Below are 20,673 nucleotides of genomic sequence, written 5' to 3'. Positions count from 1 at the left end.
AAGCTGGACTCGAGAACTGGGAGACAGAAACCGAAAGACCAGGCTGTTGCACTCATACAGAATAAAACCTCTTTCTTACAGCTGTGATGGAGGGACAGAAGGACAAATCCAATGAATTCTACAGACTGTGATTGACTGACCTGAAGAGGGGTGGTGGCGTGGCAGGGGCAAGATTTCTGATGTAGGAGTCTGAGTGATGCCAGACTCTGGGAAAAGCAAACAGAAGGGGAAAGCAAGGGTGGGCGAGGCCATGAGATCATCTTTGACTTCATGGAGCATGGGCTAAGAGTGGAGCCATATCCCCTGTGGATGAGGGAGCAGCACACACCAAACACAGTGCAGGGGGAAGCTGGGGACAACGGTACCTTAGCTTCCTGGTGTGCCCGTGGTGGGTACCTGTGGTGTGCCCCTGGATGGGAAACCCTGAAGCCCCATGAACAAGGGGAGGTGCACACTCCCAGAATCACCCCCAAGGGAGCAGCTAGGAGTTTCTTCTCCTGGTCACAGCTTGCTCACCCAATGGGTGGCGGCGTTCTACCTACAAGATGGCCCCAGGGGAGGCCCTGTCCATTTGCCCTTTGATCCTTCAACAAAGAGGCCAGTTAGGATAAATAAGTTTACCTCCTTGTTCATGACTGTCTAAAGGTGACATGATGACCTAATTCTGCACTACAATATCTCCAAATAGGAACTCAAGTGTGCCGAGTCACGGGGTTTCCTGCGGTCATTTAGTCATTGGTAACTCTGCTCGCTCCTGCATATGTTTTGGACAAGGTGTTCTGTATTTATAATCACACAAGAGATTGCTTAAACATCATTTGCCTTCCTAGTCTGCCCATGCCTACCTGTATACTCTCAACAATCTAGTTGGTACCTGACATTCAGTAAAAGTGTATGCAACAACCACTGTGTGTCAGGAGTCATGCTGAATCTTAGGGATGTGAGATGCTGGGACCTGTTTCCTACCACTGGGTTGTTTAGAGCCAGTTTATTATCTTCTAAGGGGACAAATTCTGACTCTGTTTCAAGGAAACTTCCTTGGTGTCTCTGTACCAACCCCTGAAGAGTTCAAGGCAAACACAGCCCAGGTAACGGAAGCTCCCACGAGATACCAGCTGTAGTCTGAGCCAGGCTGCCACCACCTTCAGGAAATCAGCTGTGTATATTTTAGTCCTTGTCATGACTGTTGGCATGTGGGCACGATGTGGACTCACAGAAGAACATGGGTGGTCACTGGATCCTCGTGTTCTCTTCTGTAACGGATGGTGAAGACTCATCCGTTCTGATCATGCGTTAGAGCTCTGTTTTCTTTAACTGACTTCTGGAAAGTTTTATTTGGGGGCAGAAAAATATAATGGTCTCAATGTCAAGAACAAATATGCCACTCCTGTCTTTGACCACACTGTTCTAGGAGTCCAAGCATGTGGTGGAAATGGGCAGTGCTATCTGATTTCCAGGTTAATTCTTCACCAGGTTTCCATGGTGAAGACGGATGAGTCTTCACCATGCTCCGGGTAAGTAATCCTAATAAGTGCTCCGGTGGAAGTGAGCTTTGGGTTGTCCCAGGGACTTCAGAGGGAGGGGTAGACATTCACATTTCTCCCCACAGAAAGAAATTAGCAATGGCTTCACACAAGACAGGACCAGAAATGCTCAAGGCCCTTTGAATTGCTCTTCCAGGTGGTTATGGGTGATATCGGTTTCAATTCTTAGGCAAGCGGGTGTCCGTATTCCATTAAGAGTGCCCATTGCTACTTTGAGACTGTTTGGACTTTGAGCTACTTCACTAGAACCTGGAAATCAGATAGCACATGGAGAACCATCTTCCTCTGCCTATCCAGTGCTGGGATTCAAAGCATGGGCTACCCTACCCAGCTTCCACATTTGTTTTATCAGATACAATTCATAAACAGATGTAATCATTTGTTTATTAGATATAATCTATATGCTACTCAATTTGCCCATTTTAAAGAATACATCTTAATTATTTTTAATATTTATCTGAATTATACAGCTATAATCACTGTAATTTCAGGACCGTTTTGTTATGGCTATAAAGAAACCCCATATACAACATATGCAACCTTTCTTCCTTGTCCCCAGACGTCAACTCTATCCACAGCTGATCTGTATGTGTGTCTACATTTTCCCACACTGAATGCTTCATATGGAGACCATCCTACCTTTCAGTCATCTTTTTCACTAGGTCTTGCAATTACAGAGAGTAATACATTTAAAGTTTACCCATGTTATAGAGTCTATCAATACTTCTTGTAATGGCTAGTTGTTATTCTATTGCATGGATAGAGCACATTTTGTTGATTGATTCCTGGTTGGCGGAGTTGTGAGTTATTTCCTCTTCCAGGCTATGATGAATACTATTACCATGAACATTCGTCTGTAAGTATGTCCTGCCTGTATACCTCATCCTGACTGGCTGGGAGATAAGCCAGCTCTGTGCCCAGTCTTTCAATGTAGCTTCTGTTTGCTTGAATATTAACCTTGTATCTATCACACAGCTTGCGGATATTTTTCTCACACCCCACGGCTTGCCTTTGACTCGGGTTTCCCAGCACTACTTTTTGGTGAGGCTGTCCTTTCTCCACACTTGTTCTTGATATCCATCAAGGCCAACTGATCGTAAAGCGTGAATTCCATGCTAGGCTCTTCTCCTCCATCCGTCCACTTGTCTGTTCTCATGCCAGTACCCTGCTATTATTTGACCTTCTGAGGGCCTACAAGACTGTTTTCCAAAACACTGAACTCTTTGTAATTCCTCCAAGAATTGTGTGGGGTTTGTATTTTCTCCCCACCCTTCAACACTGGTGATTAGCTATCTTTTGGCTGTTGACTACCCCAGTGTAAATGAACTGGGACCTCATGGCGGTGTTGATTTGATTTTCCCTGTTGGCTAATGATCTCATGGCTTTTCGATGCCTAAAGTTCTAAGGTGTGCTTTCCCCATATTGAAATGAAAACCTGTCTTCTGAGAACTTACCAATAAAAAAACCATAGCATCTGTTGGGCCCCCTTGATAACAGTAGCAGCCGAAAGTCCCATCAGTGGCTAGAAGGAGCCATTAACGGCGCAGTCGATATAAGATAGCAGATAGACTATGCCCATATGCTTGGGGTTTCAGAAAGGAAGAAGCAAAAATACCATTAAAGTTCTATCAATCAGAGCAGGTCGGTCTAAGACCCTCTTAAGCAGGCACTTGTTTTTCTAAACAATAAGAAAAAGAGGAATTGGGAAGAGCAAAATATAGCCCTGTGAATAGCCCCAGGGAATATCTAGATTAACCTTGTGCCCTAGACTGGAGATCAGATCGTAGGAAAATGAAGTTTTAACTCCAAGAACAAATGGGGGTGTTGAGCATGTCCAACCCGCAGCTGCTGATGCTGCAAATCGGCTGTCACCATGGAAATGATCACGACCACTGGCCAAAAGCACAATGCTGTGCGCCCATCTTCCTTCCCCTTTCTGTTAGCCCTGTACCCTGAGATATGTATGAATCACATATACATTATACGAAAATACATTATACGAAATTACAGAAGCCACTTGCTAGATGACAGAGTTCTTAGAATCTCTGAAACGTGAGTGTTCTAAAAACACTACCTAGTGCTCCTATGATTTATTGAGCATATATTTATCAATAAACCAAAGTTTAAAAAACTTGAAAGTCACTGAGATGAGACTGTCATTGAAAGGATTGCCAATTCAAGCTGAGTCAGCACACACCTTCCCAGGACCCCTGGCTATGCCTGCACCCTGGGACATTTGGGACATGTTCTTCTATACCTGATCAGCCACATCACCCTCACACTGGATCACATGGGTGATCTTTACAACACATTGATGCCTCCCCTACTCCCCAGAATTCCCTTGCAATTGTTCCAAGTATAATCTAAACATCTGAAAAGCTCTCCAGAGAACCAGACTCAGGACATCTTTAAAAGACTTGGTGAGGCCCTAATGGAAATTGACTTTCATGCAAACTACCAACCCAGGCAGCCACTGCCTGGCACTCACTCTCCTTTCAGAAGGACCGCAGAGCCTTCCACGTGCTCACAGTTAGCCTCACAGAAACAGCCTTCAAAACCTAGGGGCATGGAAAGCCCGCCACTCCGCTTGGCAGCAAACTCTAGATGAGATCCATTTAAATTTTTTTCTACAAGCGTTAAAGTTCACTGAAGTCGTCAAAGAACCCCAGAGGTCATGAGGTCTAACCCTCTCGCTTTGCGGATGCGCCATGGAGAAACATCGTCAGTCTTGATGGAGGACCCGAATGCCACCTCTCCACCAGATACATGCTGTCTTTGAGCAAAGGATGCTTATGGGGGGAAAGATGGATCTGTGGTCAAAAGTTCATCACCAAAATGTTTGTTAACGAGGTTGAAAGTTTCCACGCCAACCCAGCGAGGCCAGGTGGCTCCCATTCTTTCAGTTCACATTCATCTAATTATGGGTAGGTACAGTAATTAGAAACAGGCAAGGATTCAGGAAATGGAAACCTCTAATACAATTCTGTGTGGAAGGGCCAGCGTCCACGATGGCAAGCAGCTGGGACTCTTGCAGTCTGGTCTGAGGGAAGTAAAAGGAAGCGCTTTCTAGGAGTAGGAAAAGCGGGTTTAAACAACAGGTCCCAAAGTCTAAGTGCCACAGCCCCTCCTGGATAGCAAGTGCTGGCTGTGGGCGGAGCCACCATCCAGTTTCTGTATGCAGGTCTAGGCGAGATTCACTGCGCATGCTTGCTTGCAGTCAGGAAATTGTTCAACAAGTAGGTACCAGGTGTCCTCTCTTTACACTAGCCCGTGTAATCCTTGAAGCCATTCTGTGAGGTACATACCCCGCCCCTTGGCAAAAGAGGTAACTGAGGGTTAGGATGTCTGAATTACTATCGCCTTCTGCCCCCGAATTCCAGGGGGAAGTGGCGTCAAGACTAAGAACCAAGTCCATCCGGAACCAGAGTTCTGGCATCCTCTATGCCACACCATCGACCCCTTCCCACATCAGCAACTTCCATTCCTAAAGACGATCAACCTCACCCTGACAGGCAGGGTGCACAGAAGCACCAGGATCCCTCAGAACGTTTGTTGGACAGAGCAAAGTGGGCATTGGAATGTGGGCCGTGCCACCCACTGAGAACATGCCCCTCTGACGCTAGGAAAGTGTTCTTAGGAGTTCTGCCATCCCAGGCCTGGAGACGCAGGCATCTGCGCTGCTGTGGTAGGCTGCGAGGAGACCCCGGATCCGGAGTGACTGTCTGAACCATCTGGCTCAGTTGCCTGTCACGCTGCCATGTCAGCCGAGCACAGGCCTCCAGCAGACAGTTTAGCAAGCTCACAGCTCGGTGATTCCCTAGATGAATTACCCACACTCTGAGGCCAAATTTTCCACAAAGCCAGCTGCAGGTGGCTTCTCCTGGCTGCCATCTGTCTTGTCAACAGGACGTGATATATAGGTCATCATTTTCCTCTCTGGTACCCACCAGCTGGGCTATAGTAGTTGTGTGGTAGTTAGGAGCTCTTATTCTCTCTCTGTGACTGTCTGTGTCTGCCTGTCTCTCTCTTTTCTCTCCACTCCCAAACTGTGACCTGACCAAACCTTATTGAAGGATTTGCCCTGGTCCAGTCTGGAGGACGATGGTCCATTACTGGAGGAAGGTAGGGAATATGACGTGGCTGGTTACACTGTGTCCTTCGTCAGGAAGACAGGGAGAGGGATGCCAGTCCTCAGTCTGCTCTATCTTTTTCTCTGTTTTCTCATTTTAGGATCATGGCTTGGCTCATGGGGTGGTGACCCCCACATTCAGAGTAGGTTTTCTTTCAAAGTTAAATCTCCCTGGAAACACCATAATAATATGCCTTCTGGGTGGTTCTCAATCCAGTGAAGTCAACAGTGGAGATTAACCAATGTGCCCCTTCCTTGGCCTTCCTGGTGATTCTCAATCCAGCGAAGTTAACAGTGGAGATTAACCAACATGCCTCTTCCTTGGCCTTCCCTCCTTCTACATTCTTATCTTCAGCTCTTTTGTGATTGGGGTTTTGTGATTGAGGTTTCCTTTGCTCTGCCTGTCGAACCCAAATACAATTCGAGGCTGCAATACCCCATTTTACCTGATGGGGGCGGTGTGTAAGATTCTACCTGATGACTGAGGCCCACCCTTCTTTACCCTGAGGTTTCCCAGGAGCTTCAGGGACACATTTGACTTACTCTTTGCCAGTCTGACAAAAACCCTAGAAGAAGAGCCTGTGGGCGCCAGAACAAAGGCTTCTGGAAGTAACCAAAGGTGGGGAGAATCACGCACAGACACAAGTCTATGTGTACACACATGCACGCTCGTGGCACTTAGCAGGCTGCCCTTTGACTTGTGTTTTCCAGATGCCACACTCAAAACCTCAAGCCCGAATTGTCCAAGCCTCCAGAGTCGCACACGCCAGCACACGCCTGGAAACACAGGGCCCTGGGAGCTTGCTAGACAGGATCCCAGGCCACAGAAAGCAAGCACTAGGTATGGGAAGTCACCAAAGATTCAACCAGGTTTCCTAAACAAGTGATTACAAGGGGAATAAAGAGGGAGAGAGAAACAGAGGTCAGAAGAAACTCTAAGACTTCCCTTCGTGTGACTCTCGTCCAGATCGTAACTTGCACAAGAGGAAGAGGAGGGCTAGAGAGATGACTCAGCAGTTAAGAGCCCTGGCTGCTCTTCTGGAGGACCTGGGTCCAATTCCCAGCACCCACATGGCAGTTTACAACTGAGGGGATCTGGCACCCTCACACAGACGTGCGTGTACATAATATACCGCATAAAAATAAATAAATCTGAAGAAGAAGGAGAGAAGGAGGAGAAGGTATCGGACAGTGGCTGGAATTAATGCTGATGCTTTCTGTGAGGTCACTGGGTTCTGATTTTTTCTTACAGGGCCTCATTATCCTCAGCTGAATGCTGAGATATTTATGGATGAAGAGATAGGATGTAAGAGGTTTTCTTGGAAACAGTCCAGGGGTGGAAGAGAGAGGGGGTATAGCTGGGAGGAAGTTGCTCTTACCACTCTGATGTGTGTTTGGAATGTCCCATGGTGAACAGGATTTTTTTTTCCTAAGGTGTAGGTTAAAAAGCCTCTGCCCAGGAAGACTTCCAGATCAGAACAATCCAACTCTCTCCGAGTCTCTGGCTCAGAAGTGAGGGGGGCTGCTTCCCTGGACAAGTGGTTAATCCATTCGCCATCATGGTCATGTCTTACTGTTTGTTGACTCCCTGTCCTAGACATAGGCCTCTCCTTTGGGTCACCTGACACTCCACATGGCTTTATCACATGACCTGGGCATCCTCCTGAGTTCTCTCCTCAGCCTCTAGCCCGCATTAAGTGTCCAGCAATAGTGTTTGACTGACTAGAAAAATGTAGGCTGTACTCCTAACCTTAAGGTACCATCTGCAGGCAGTATGTTGCAAGCTATGGTTTTTAGAAGCGTCTGTTTCTATCTCTTCTTTGCTATGTGGCTCCAAACAAGAATCTTAACCTCTCTGAGTCTTGCCTCTCATAAATCATACAGATTGATGGCCAGCCCCCTGCCTGCTGGCTCCAAGCACAGTCTTCTGTGACTGTTCCTCAGGAAGAGAGGAGACCTGCACTGGTGGGGACTGCCCAGGTCTTCACACACAAAGCAGCTCCCTAGGTGTCCCCAGTGGCCCTCAGCTTCAGAGATGTCAGCATGTCAGCCCTCTAGCCTTCCCACTACTTGGTCCTTACTCCCTGGAGTTCTGTGATGACTCTGCACAGACTTCATGTCCTGGGCGAGTTTCAGCACTAAGGTTCTTGTAGTGGAAATCAGCCCCTAACGCCATGATAAAATAAGGTCATTAGCATTCTAGGCAAACCCACTACATGGCTAACCCAGTGTGAGGGGTTGTTAAGGAGTGAGGGTTCCGGTGGAAGCAGGGTGCCTGATTGCAGGAGACAAAGCATCATCTCCCGAGGAGGAAAACCCAACCTGGCAGGTGTGACGTGGTAAGCAGATGTGCCGGCAGGCCCAGGGACACGCTAGCGAAGCTGACTTCCCATACAGGATCACTGTGCATTCCTGAGTACAGGACAGCATGTGTGGAGTCAGCCCTCAAGAGTCCCACCAGCTTTGTTCTCTACAGCGCGTGACACCCAGCCCGCCGCTGTCATCACTTCCAAGGACCCAGCAGAAAGGCCAGTAAGGCAATAAAGGCCAACAGGGACTCATGGCTGCTGGTGGCCAGTGGCCCTGGCTCTTCAAAAAAGCTTGGCAGAGTAATAGGAATGGGTCCAGTTAAGATATAAGAGTTAGCTGAAAAGACGCCTAAGCCATTGGCCAAGCAGTGTTGCAATTTAAAGACAAAACAAAACACAAAAAAAAAGAAAAAGAAAAAGAAAAGCTTGGCAGAGGACAAATGAAGGCCATGCTGCGGTAGGGTAAGAGTCTAGTTCCCTGGCTTAGGACAGCTTGGCAGAAGGGAAGGAGGGGGTTCAGGAAGCTGGGGAGAGCCATCATTATCCCGTTCCAGAACACCCGGGCACAGTAGTGGTGCTGACCTTGGAGTGATGGCTGAAGATAGGCCTGGAGCGCTGAAGAACGAACACGTGCTGTCTCTGACACCAGGGCTCTGCTGGTGAAGTCACTTCCTGCCAAGCCTGCGACCTGAGTTCCACCCCTGGGACCCACCTGGAAAGAGAGAACTTGTCTTCTGCCCTCCATGCCCCCCTGCTCCTCCCCAACACTAAATAAAAATCTAATTTCAAAGATTGTTTTAAAAGTACATGCTAAAGATGCCTTATCGTGTCCGGGAAACCGATCCTCTGGAGAACAGATTATAGGGAGGAGCAGGTTCCTGGGAAAGCCTGCGCATGCCTGTGAGGGCTGACTGAGTCCCTAAGGTGTCCCCACAGCAGTCCGAGGCCCCGCAAAAAGCCACGGTCCCCAGAGTTCACTCTGGTAAAAATGGGATCAGTTCTGGGTACAAGATGCCCCAGGAAACAACAGGCACACTTGAGCAGGAAAAGGGCTAAGTCTTAACTGTTAGGGGCTTAAAGGGATGCGAGAAAATAGTCCCTTGGCCGGGTGTTTAGAGATCCCCGAGACTATTCTCCAAACCTCACACACTTCCAAGTCTGCTCCAACTCCAGGCTAAGCGGAAGGACGCCTGCGCCTTCTAGTGGACAGGACGCCCATAGTCTCAATGGCTCCAGAGGCCCCCTTCCTTCAGTGGAGAGGACCCAGTAAGGGACAAACAAGAATAAAACTGTGGATCGCATTACACTAGTCTCCAGCCCCGGTTCTCTTTCCTCGGTCCTCCTCAGCGGGACCCCATCTTCACACAGGTGATATCCAAGCTTACATCCTCCCTTCAACCCCTTCCCAGCTTGCTCTTTTGCGCTCATGTAAAACACACTGCGAACGAATAAGAGATTAAAAGGGGAGTCTCATCCGGAGAAAGTCGGTTTCAGCGGGCAAAGCCTGAGCGGAGTCCAGTTCCCACGGTGGTTTGGGCACCAAACGGGCGTTTCCAGGGGGCCTGGAGGCACTTGCAGGGCGCTCTGGACTTCGGGAATTATTTGCACCCTACTCTCGGACAATACAAAGATAGGCCAGGGTGGGCAGCAAGAAGGCGCCTGATCTCAGTGATAGGACTTGGAGTCCCCTGGCACCGATGAATGGAAAGCTGGGGAGAAAAGACCCGCACCACCCCTCACCTTCCGCAGCCCTTGCAGGCATTCATTCCTAAGGGTTCCGAGACAGCAGACATCCCGCAGCCACAGGAGCCTCCAGCTTCCCGTGGACATCAAGCTGCCCTGAGCCACTCCCTCTGCCACGCCCCATGCTTAGGCCAGGTCTCTGTAGCTTTTCCTGTTGTGACTTCATTTGAGGAAGCCATTCTGGGGTCTAACTCTGACAATCTGTGACAAGCAACACTTAAGAAGTACTCGTGGATGCACCCACGCACCCTAGATATCTGGGCGGCCTTGGCCATGTTTTTCTCACCTCTCTCTGTTTCCTTTCTTTCTTTAAACCCACCTAGGCCTGTGACTAGGAACCCCAGGATGAAGTTCTATCGCCACCTAGTGGGCAGATCAAAAAGTGAGGCAAGGCCACACCCAGCGTCCTGGTACAGGTGGGCTCAACTGAAGAAGATGAAAATCAATGTATGACTTTAAGGCAGAATGGGGTTGGGGAATCCCAAAATCTGTTTATGCGGAGGCTAGACCAGTGTATGTCGAATGCTTGCCAAGGAAGGAGTAGACTGGCAGAAGAAAACCGAGTTTGCGGGATTATCTGAAGAGGCCGATGAAGAGACCCTGAGCTGAGCTAACCTTTGTAAAGCAGCCACAAGCCAGGCTGGAGCAGAGAGCTTCGAGAGCGTTTGCTCCTTCCTGCCGTCACCTATTAGAGGAAGGCACGTCGTCAGAAAACAGGCGCAAGACCCAGTGGTTGGTCGGTGTGGAGCTGGAACTTGAACCGAGTCAGCCTCAACCAGGTTGTGCCACTGAGCAGCAAAGCTTTGGTCACAATATCATACAAACAAAGACGGCTACACCTGAAGCTGCTGCAGATGGGGTGGTGGCTCCGGATGCGGGCGCCAATTTCTATGGATTCAAAATTTCCTGTTGGCAATTTAGACTCCATGCCAAAAGAAAGCAACAAAAAGGCACTCACCCATGACTTTCCTCGCGGTGGTCATCATTTCCTCTCGCTGAGGTCCCAACGGTGAGACCGGCTGTTGGTCGCAGGTAGTGGTGATGCTGGGATTCCCACACATACACACAGCCGCAGCTTCGGCCCCTCTGCCCCGACCTCGGTCCTGGCACGGGGCTTCACGTTTTGAAGGAAATAATAACTTTCTGTGTCCTAGTTTGTCTCCATTCTACCCTCCTCTTGACCCGCCCCAGATGAGATTTACCACACTAAATCCTGCAATCCAAACATCCACAGAGAAGGCCAAGGCTGGAGAGATCTGAGGTTCGGCCCTCTTGCCGCCAGCTTCCCTGAAGAAGCTGAAGAGTTTGTGCTGAAGAATTTCGCCCAGCTCTCTCCACTTCTTCATCTGTACAACGGGGAGTGGCCGATTCTGCCTGCACAGCTGGCAGCTCAGAGACTGGCTGCCAGTTTGTGCCCAGAAAAAATCAAATTCCTCCATCTGCCCACTCAAAAGGTCTGCTGTCCTTCGTTTTAAAGATGTGTGCACTCAGAGACACCACTGTCTGTTTTAGAAAACCAAACAACTGCACAGGCCCAGTGATCGAATGACCCTAGACACAGGGGATGGGCAAACGCAGCAACAGAAAGGCTCTCTGTCCCCCACCAAACCCCAACTCCACCTAGGAGTGTAGATCTAACAACTTTAACCACAGCCAGAGGTTTACAAAAAAAAAAAAAAAGATTTCCAACAGCTTAGAAAATTTATTCCAGTTGCTTCGAAAGTCAAGTGCAAGTAGATGCACCCGGAGCCTCCAAGTCACCAGAGTGAACGGGGTGACATCTCTGTCTGCACACACCACTTAATAGTTTGTCAGATTGGATCAGCAGGTGAAGTTTTGAAAGGTTCCCATCTCAGCTCTCTGTTCTTCCCCTTCCTTCCAGACCCAGTGAAAGGGTGTCTGCTGGGTGAGAACCCCAGTCATGCCCTCATCTCCACAGCAGCCCGGCAGGCTCTGGAACCACCTCATCCAAAAGCAGAGTCCTTGGGAAGTGTTTCTTGGGTGTGGCCCTTGTCCCTTCGGAGGTACAGTGCTTCTCCAGAGTGAGGGCAGGACTCAACACTTGTATGATCACCACATGCTCGGAAGGCTGGCTCTGCATAGTACTGGTGCTTCCTGGACACTGACCTCCCCAGTTTTGACATCTTCAATCATTGTAGCTAGACCCTTCTCAAAGGAACAACAGAGGGGCCATTCTCCAACACTATCCTCTCATGAGGCTCTCATATTGTTCATCCAAAATGTTTGGGGGTGCTGGAGAGATGGCTCAGTGTTTAAGAGCACTGACTGATCTAGAGGACTCACGGCTGTGGACCATTGAGGCCTTTAAACCAATCCATCGGTAGGTGTGAAGTTCTGATCCATGTGGGGAGCCAGAGGAAGGACGCTTAGAAGAAATCCCACACTAGCTCAGAATTGAGTAGAATACAGGGTCATTTATTTAGGGGTAGAATCACAGATCACAATCCTCTGCTGGGACAGGGAACAGCAACCAAATCCCGCAGCCAGAAAAGAGGCCAGATGTGCGCTCTACATCAGCATAAATAATATAAGAGGCCCATGGGTAATTTAAAGGCTACTGGCAGTAGGAAATCCTACAGGATCTCAGCACCAATACTGTGGCTCACATCTGTTGGTGAGTCCAGTTCCAGGGGACCCAACACCCTGTTCTAGCCTCCGAGATCCCTTCAGGTATGGTACATAAATATCCATGCGCACATACATGATATTCTTGACTGTCCAACTTCAGTCTTGGTGAGTGCCAACTCTTGAAATAGGTTCACAGCTCAGCACTGCCTAAAGAAGAGCAAAGAATGCCATCTTTACCTGGTTCTCTAGAACCAGACAAAAGACAGGTGCTCAGCAGCAAGTCATCTCTGTGCCAGCTGATGCCAGGAGGGAGCAGCAGGGGGCTGACCAAAGGAGAGAGAGGGAAGGCAAGAAAGGAGTGTTGAGCAGGTTGCTGCAGGGGCAACAGAAGCCCACTAGCACCTGGACCTTCAGAATGTTCCTCAGAGGCAAAGAAGCTAGAGGCAGAGACTGGGAGACACTGATCGGTCCCACCTTAGAAACTGAAGGTCATAAATGAGCTGTTGGCTCACCAGCACTTGGGCACAGTCTAAGAGTATCCCCGACAGATTCAGGAAGAGATGGGTGGGACACCTCCCACAGGAGCTCCCACAGGTGACTGTCATGGTAGCTAAGCAGAAATAGGTCAGAGACCTTCTGAATCCACTGAAAAAACCTGCCTCAGGAAAACCTGGTACAATAAAGAAGCCCATCGTCAAGCTGAGAATGAGTTATATTTCCAGGACACTTCATGGCCTCATCTGCCAGTTACTTCTGTTAGGCCCACTTATAAAAGGGTGAATTCAAGCATGTGCCCAAAGCCATGTAAGAATTAACTAATTTGCATATGTGTTGAGGTTCATATGACCAAAGACCTTGCCAGGGAATTACCTTAGGTAGCAAAGCACTCAATCCTGTTTTGCAGTTTTTACAGTTAATTTCTTGACGGTGCTCCATCCAGAACACATCATGTAAGCTGCAACCTGTCTGTGGCACTTGGTTTGGCTACAGAGACTCCATGGTCAGTGTCCACCATATTCTGACTCCTCAGAGCCGTGAGATCCAAACACTCCCTTTTGTATGTCTGTGCATGTGGTGGACATGTATGGAATATGAGCAATGTGCAGATGAGCACATGTGGAGGCCAGGGGAGGACCTTGGGTGTCCTGCTGTCTACCTTACTTCCTTGAGCTGAGGTCTTCACTGAACCAGGAGCTAGACTATAAAGTCAGCAAGGATAAGTGATCTTCCTGACTCCACCCTCTACAGCGATGGGTCACAGGCATTTGCAGCCATGCCTGGCTTTTTACACCAGCTGAGATCCCAGCTCAGGTAGATCCCCACGGCTGCACACAGCACTCGATTCTAGTTTCATCCTGTTAGGATAAAACACTCTGACCAAAAACGACTTGGAGAAGAAAGGGTTTGTTTCAGCAGATTCTTCCAGTCACCGTCCATGGCTGAGAGCCAGGGCAGGAACTGGAGGAGGAACCAACAGGTGGAGGCTGCTGACTAGCTCCCGCTGGCTTGTTTGTTAATAGCTTTCTTACAGGGTCCAGAACCACTTCCAGTGCCACACAGTGGGCTGGGTTCACTCGCTCATCAGTCATCATCCAGGACAAATCCTCAGACACAGCCACAGGCTAATCTGGTAGAGGCAATTCTTCTCCTGAGGCTCTCTCTTCCCAGGTTGTATCAAGTTGACAAGATGTAAACAGGACATACTGTTACCCATTGATTGATTTCTCTTACCCCCAAATGACATTTCTATCACTTTCAGCCTCAATGTTTTGTAAAATTATCTTCTGGGTGCTAAGATTTTATTATTATTAAAACAGCAACAAGAACCAATCACTAAAGGTGACCCTGAGTGAATAAATAAAAAAGCAAAATATATTTTCATAGAGAGACATTCAAATGCAGACGTTGGAAATGAAAAACTGAATTCCAAGCTAACCACAATAGCTGTTTTCCATTGTCCATGTTAGACATACTTTCCCAAATCAAGTCAACTCCATGCCTTCTGTGGAAGGGAATGTCCTTGCTGAACACACGAGGCTGCAAAGTCACTGCAGATGTTAAAAAACTTCTGAATCCAGAGTTGGAAGCCACACCGGGCACTCAAAAGGGAGGTACATCGTTGTCATACATGTGACCGCTACCATCTCCAGATACAGGTCTGGGCAGCTACCACTGGGTGCACTCAGAGGAGCTACAAAATATCTGAATTCTCATGAAGGAAATATTTTATTCTTAAATAAAAAGTAAGCTAATGTTGAGCAATTACTATGAGCTAGGGGAGAAGCCTAGGACGTTGCTGTACTTCTGTAAAGTTAAACGTTCATGAGAGGTGAATAAAGGCGCACTGGCGGGATCGACTGCGACCGAGAGGACCTCTGCGATGTGTGCAGGCAGCCCCATCTCCACGGTTGTCATCAAGGCTGAAGGGATATAAGCCGAAAGAATCAGGGCTGGGAGACTCACAAGTTGATCTCAGGTTACAATCCCAGCATTTCAATAAAGTTCTATATGAAGTCAAGCAAGCATCATACACTGAATAACTCTCAGCAATAAATCCAAGACATTAAAAATAAGTTGGGGGTTTTGGTTGTTGCAAGACAGTGGCTGCACCTTCAGCAACTGTTTCAAGCGGCAACTGCAACTCAGCAGCTACCAGCAGCCAGGCAGGAATTGTTTCCCCAGGCACCGGCTCTACCACAGCTGCTAAACTTTACCTAGATCTCCATCCTTCTATAGAACTCAGGTGAGGTGAAATCCTGCTCACTCCCAGAGGCTGAATAAACAGTGAACTTCTCTCCTTGCTCGGGTCTCCGGGAAAAGGGGGCTCCCTTCTGCTCAGTCCCCACTGAGGAATCTTGCTACACTTCCTTCCCCCCTACCACTTCCTGTCAACTAGTTGCTGACTCAGCCTCCTGATTAATTTTATTTAATCAAACAAATATAACACATCTTTGCATTGTTAACAAAAGCAGCAGAAACAAATGTAACACAGTAAAAATAACGTCCCACAACAGGTTGGGGTTTTTTTATTTTTCTGGTTTATTAAAACAAAATCCATTTCCATGCTTCTCAGGATACACCATCATCAGGCATAAAAATCAGCCAACATTTCCAAGGCAGTGCCACTCACAGAATCATACAATGCTATTCTACAGTAGTAATTCTTTCCAGAACAATCTCCTGTACGTTGTACAATAGGCAAATACTGTAACAAACACCTTCCATAGAGACAATTAGCCCTTTAGCTGTTGGGAAGGAAGGTCCAGAGTCTCGAGAAGCAGTCATTGCTTGTACTAAACTAAATGCCAGATGGCAACTCTCAAGCTCCTAAAAAGTGTTAAAAAACAGATTTACATCCCATAGTAAGTCTTATAAATGTCAAAGATAGAGTCTATCATTTCAAAACACTAGTTATCTATGGATAAAAATCTGCATTCAATTGTGCAGTGTTTTCTTGTAGATCTGAATTTAATCCTTTATTATTTACCCCAATTTATCCTTGCATTAATTCTGCTATTTTCAGTTTAAAAGGCCAGGGCCGTGGGTAGCTGATTCCATCAAAGGAACGCACCCGAGCCAATGTTCTGTGCTTCCGCTTTCCAGCAAGGAAAAATAACGTCCTCACTCGGTGCAGCGTGGATGATAACAAAAGTCTGCAAATTCTGCCTTGGCGCCACTGTCTGTGACCAACTGGTCTGCTTAAAGAACTAATTAATGTTTTCCATGGCATGCAGTGAGGCATCCCAGAGGGGAGAGAGGTCCTGAGGTCAGAACAGTTTAGGAAATCCTAGGTTCAGCAGGCCGAATGTAGAACCCTTGCAGCACCTCAGTGTGCTGTGGTGTCCCACGTACCCCAGAACCCAGACACACATCTCAGAACACTGTGGGAAACACGGTGCAGGAAGCTCCTGTCTGAGCTCCCGCTCGCTAACACCCCAGATCTACTTTCTGCACTCACCCTCATGATGGCCAAGGTTCAGCAGAACCAAGAAGGGCACAGCACATGCACCCTGGCTGCACTCACCTTAGCACTTGGTTCAATAGGATCACAAAAGCAAATACTCCTCCCTCCCCTTTCTGATTTACTTGGGTTAGCCTCAGTTAAAAAGAAGTGCAGCTTCATATTGCTTAGTATTAGGTTTTTGTTTATTTAACTTGACTCACAGTCTTCCCCTGAAGGGCACGCATTTCAGTTGGACAGAAATGCAATAGAGTAAACGGTAGTAAATTATATACAAGCACCGAGTTTGTTTAATCTTCCGAGGAAGCCACCCACTGCTGGAAAACAAGGGGACTGTCTCTATTAGCGAACAGGATACCTGCAAGTCTTATTGTGATGTCTTTTCTTTTCCTAACGAGGCACTGAAGAATGAGTTGTGCTAAATTAACTCAAGGGTCAGCTTGTTGGGATAAGCATAACTTTGGTTGAGATTTTTCCTCCGTAAAAAAAGGTTTCAAAGCACCAGTTAATTACAAAAAGCATGCACACATATCTCACAGTGAGTTAAGTCTGGCAACAGTTAAGTCTGGCAACTGAAGCCCCTAAAATGAAACTGACCGAAAGGGAGGCCACAGCAAGGGAAGCGCGTGCTTCTCTGTGCAGGCTGCAGAAGTTGCAGAAGTTGTTCGCAGGTGCCAGGCAGAGCAGCAGCGCCCACTGGGAGGTCAGGTCCACAGCTTTGCAGTTACCTTCAGCAAAATGCTTGAGTCCCCAGAAGGGTGTCCCCAAGGGAGTAAGCCAGACTCTCTGGGTATCCTCCAAGTACAACTGAGGAAGGGCCAGTTCACCCTCAATAACAACACGGAAGGCTCACGGTGAGCATCTCACTCCACACCCACGGCTACAATGGACAGGGAGCTGATGCAGAGGGAAGGGAGATCTGACATGCACAACTGCGAAGGGTGGAGACCAGCACAGCACAGCATTATTCTCTGAGCTCCAAACCAGCCATTCATGCACTGTGTGATGCCAGGCAGGATCCCATCCCCCCAAACACACACGTCTCTCGAAGGATACTATTAATGTTTAAAATTCAAGTTCAGGAAAGTACAAGTCTCATCCCTAATACTTTTATAAATTCAAATTATCTATGGAACACTCATCAGAAAAATTCCTATTCCATAAAATCATAGAGATATGGACAGTAGATTGCTAGAAATTGTATTGTCACATGATCATTAAGAAACCACCAAAATTACCACAAATAACTAACAATTATGCTCCTTGCTCTAAAAAAGGCACCTACCCCTTGAAAACAGAAAATTTTCATAATTATTTGCCTTTAAGTGGCAATGGAGTTTGGGTGTGTAGCCCATACAAATGTCTAAAGAACCAAGACTTCTTCTCAGAGCTTAAAATCTACAAAGGCCTGCAGCCATCTACCACTCTGCAGGGTCCCTGTGTACGCCATCTGAGTCCTAGTCGTCCAGACCGGGGAGCAGCACCCAGGGAGCAGTGTCTGGAAACCCTAGGCCAGCAGTGGGCAGGCAGTGTCCCTCCAGCCAGCCACCCCTCTAGCCGCGCGACAACCAGCACAGAGCTGACTGGCTGGAGGCCCCTAAGAAGCAGCAGATGCCCACCCTTAAAGGGGAAAGGGCACAGTTCTCAAACAGCAGCGGTTCTGAACACTCGCTGGACATTCACTCCATGGCACTCTGTCAGTGAACAAAGCCGCCCGTGCCACTTTCCTGGCCAAGCGTGGCTTCACCTTGCCAACCAGATTTACCTCATGGCACTGGCCCTTTGGTCACCATACCTCACTTCCTGCCTTACGTAGTATCGTCTGCTTCCAGGCAGCCATTCAAACGCACGTTGAGACTGCCAGCCCAGGGCAGAGTCATTCCTTAGTAAAGCACGTGAGAGGAAAGCGCTCTCATGCACACCAGAGCTCTGCTCACAGCGGTAAGATGGTACGATGGAGACGGAGAATGGACCCAATTACTTTAAAGGAAACATTATTACATACTGTACAAGACTCAGTTCTACAGGCACCTCTATGTCCATCACAGTAACTAGTCCTTAAAAGTCAAACTTAAAATGTGAATCTTTAATAAACTCCAAAATAACTTACTGAGATTTCACTTAGTGACCTAGAGATCATGAATCACACATGGCACTGGCCCCGAATGCTCCGCGCAGGCCACTGCAACAATGTTGGGCAGAGCGCAGATCCACGGGGTGGGCAGAAGGCACGCAGCTTCCTGAAGGTCTCCTCGGGTAAGGCTGGCGGGCCACACCAGGACACCTGCCGCTCTGGGTCAGACTGGAGCCTGCGAGAGACTCCCTTGCCAGCGGCCCCTCCCTCGCCGTAGGTGCCAAGAGAGCCCTACAGCACCACGAAACTCAGAATGTACTCCAGGAGTTTCTGCCGGTTGCACTGAGGTAGGAAAGTGCCGCTCAGTTCTAAAACAGAGACTCTCTTCTGCTTGGTCTCTTTGAAAACCTGAAGAGAGAGGTAAGAGAAAACACAAGTCAAGAAAGGAATGGGATGAGGTGGCATTCTGTTAGCGGCCGCAGACATATGTCCGAGACCCGGAAAGACAGAAAGCTGCAGGTGCTCCACAGAAACGTGGCGTGGAGGTGTGAGTGTTCCATGTTAGCACTGTACGTTTGGGGGTCTGACGCATGCCCAGAAGCGTGAGACGGGGTTTCTGGGGAAGTTCAGTCAGTGCCTTGGCTTTCACAACTAAAGTCAGAAACAAAGCCTTATCAAAGGTGACGTGCAGCTCGGCAGAGCTCATCATACATGAAGGCAAAGCAACCTGAGGCTAATGTTAGCAAAGCTGGTAAACAAGCAAGAAGATAACAGACTATGGAGCAGTTAACACAGAACTTGCACAATGACTCTTTACTTCTAGTTTGGAGATGAATGTGAACCCTGCAGAACCAAACACGCCTTCGACATGTCCTGCCCCAACCCTCCCACTAGGAGATGCAGTCCCCATTAGTCCAGCAGAAAATGTTTCTTCTGGACCCCACAGAGGAGAGCGACAGATTGGAGACACAGGAACAAAGGGCAGCACGGTCATGGACACATACCCCGATATCCTTAAACATTTTCACAGCGTTCTTCACAAGACAGTAGGTGGCACTCTCCGCTGCAGAGAAACAACAAGGCCCTGTCAGTGTTCCGGCTCCGCACACACAAGCCAACACTGGAGGCTACAGAGTGCGAAAGCAGAAGTCCAGATTGGAGCAAGCTCCCTACTGCTACTGGCGACTCCCACAGCCTCCTTCAAATGACCTACTTATTAGCTCCTTAAACCTATTCGATTTCTACGAAGGAAAACAGAGAATAGAGTCAGAGGGGAGAGGGAAGATACGCAGAGCGTCCGCCTCACAGGGTTGGTGAGAATCAAACACAATGGTCTATAAAACTATTTAAAAAATAACAGTGATGTGGGGGTGCTCCTGAGGCCCACAGCCACACGTGAAGCTCAAGTCCAGAGATCAGGAAACAAGAATTCTAACCCACGTTTGCCACTACCTTGCCAAGGGCCCAGGACAGGTGTCCCTAAGAGGCATGGCGGGATCAACCATCTCTACCTCCCTCTGGCCCTGATGCTGACTGTCCTGTAAACACGCCAAGGGCACGCACTCAGCTGTGGTGACTGACCACCTGGATGCAGACGGGTGCAGAGCTCTCCACTGCCAATGGCCCAGCACCCAGCAAGCAAAATGAAAGGGAGTGGCACGTGTACAGTGACAGACTACACAGCAGACAGAACCACAGGCAACATGGATGAACCTCACACATCATGTTAACTGCAAAAAAGCAGTCAGAGAATACACAACTGTACCACTTAATTTGTATGACACACCACGGCAGGTCTAAGGAATGAGGTCAGCATAACTCTGCATTGTCTCCAATTTCCCAAAATTAACATATTTATATAATAGGGCAACAGTTCTAAAGAAGTCAAAACAGTGGCTCCACATACCATAGACTGCGACATCCCTTTCTGTCCTGGTGAGAAGGTACCTGTGCAGCTTCTGCAGGTACTCAGACTCGGGCACTGGACCACTGAAGTTGTGGACGAAGATGGCGGCAGAGCTGTAGGCCTCTAGCAAGGGCCCCAGGAGCCTCTGCAGGAAGCTGATGAACTGCTGGTGCTCCTTGGACTGGCTCACCTGAGAGGGTGAGGGAGGAGGTGAGGACACAAGAAGGGACAGGAAAGCAGGGCCAGCTGCTTCCTGAAGATGCCCCTCCTGCCAGCACTGCATGAAAGCAGCCGGCCGCCCCAGCGCAGGTTAGCCAGGGAAGAGCAGCCGCGTGCTCCTCAGTGCACTCAGGTTAACCAGGGAAGAGCAGCCGAGCACCGCGTGCTCCTCAGTGCGCTCATTCCTTCCGTAGCACCT

The 20,673-nt window shown here is 48.5% G+C and overlaps 1 protein-coding gene and 1 long non-coding RNA gene across 6 annotated transcripts in view; both read right to left on the bottom strand.

Moving 5' to 3' along the window:
- Positions 1 to 1,914: 1,914 nt before the first annotated feature.
- On the bottom strand, positions 1,915 to 9,828 carry LOC146893685 (uncharacterized). The gene is made up of 3 exons (XR_015003342.2): positions 9,723 to 9,828; positions 8,565 to 8,694; positions 1,915 to 6,074 (listed from the first exon to the last, which is right to left on the bottom strand). It is a non-coding gene; the product is annotated as an uncharacterized LOC146893685 (long non-coding RNA).
- Positions 9,829 to 15,329: 5,501 nt separating this feature from the next.
- Gpam (glycerol-3-phosphate acyltransferase, mitochondrial) overlaps positions 15,330 to 20,673 on the bottom strand; it is a 57,133-nt gene continuing 51,789 nt past the window's right edge. For all 5 annotated transcript variants that reach the window (XM_087907801.1, XM_087907803.1, XM_087907802.1 and 2 more), the window contains 3 exons: positions 20,256 to 20,445; positions 19,354 to 19,412; positions 15,330 to 18,757 (listed from right to left, as the gene is read on the bottom strand). In XM_087907801.1, coding sequence (XP_087763927.1) covers positions 18,641 to 18,757; positions 19,354 to 19,412; positions 20,256 to 20,445 — 366 coding nt within the window. In that variant the 3' untranslated portion in view covers positions 15,330 to 18,640. The remainder of the gene's footprint in view (positions 18,758 to 19,353; positions 19,413 to 20,255; positions 20,446 to 20,673) is intronic.

The sequence above is a fragment of the Myodes glareolus genome, chromosome 7, assembly GCF_982192425.1.
Source record: "Myodes glareolus chromosome 7, mMyoGla1.1, whole genome shotgun sequence".
Lineage (NCBI taxonomy): Eukaryota > Metazoa > Chordata > Mammalia > Rodentia > Cricetidae > Myodes > Myodes glareolus.
The sequence above is the reverse complement of the archived record's forward strand: the minus strand, read 5'-3'. Positions and strand labels throughout refer to the sequence as shown.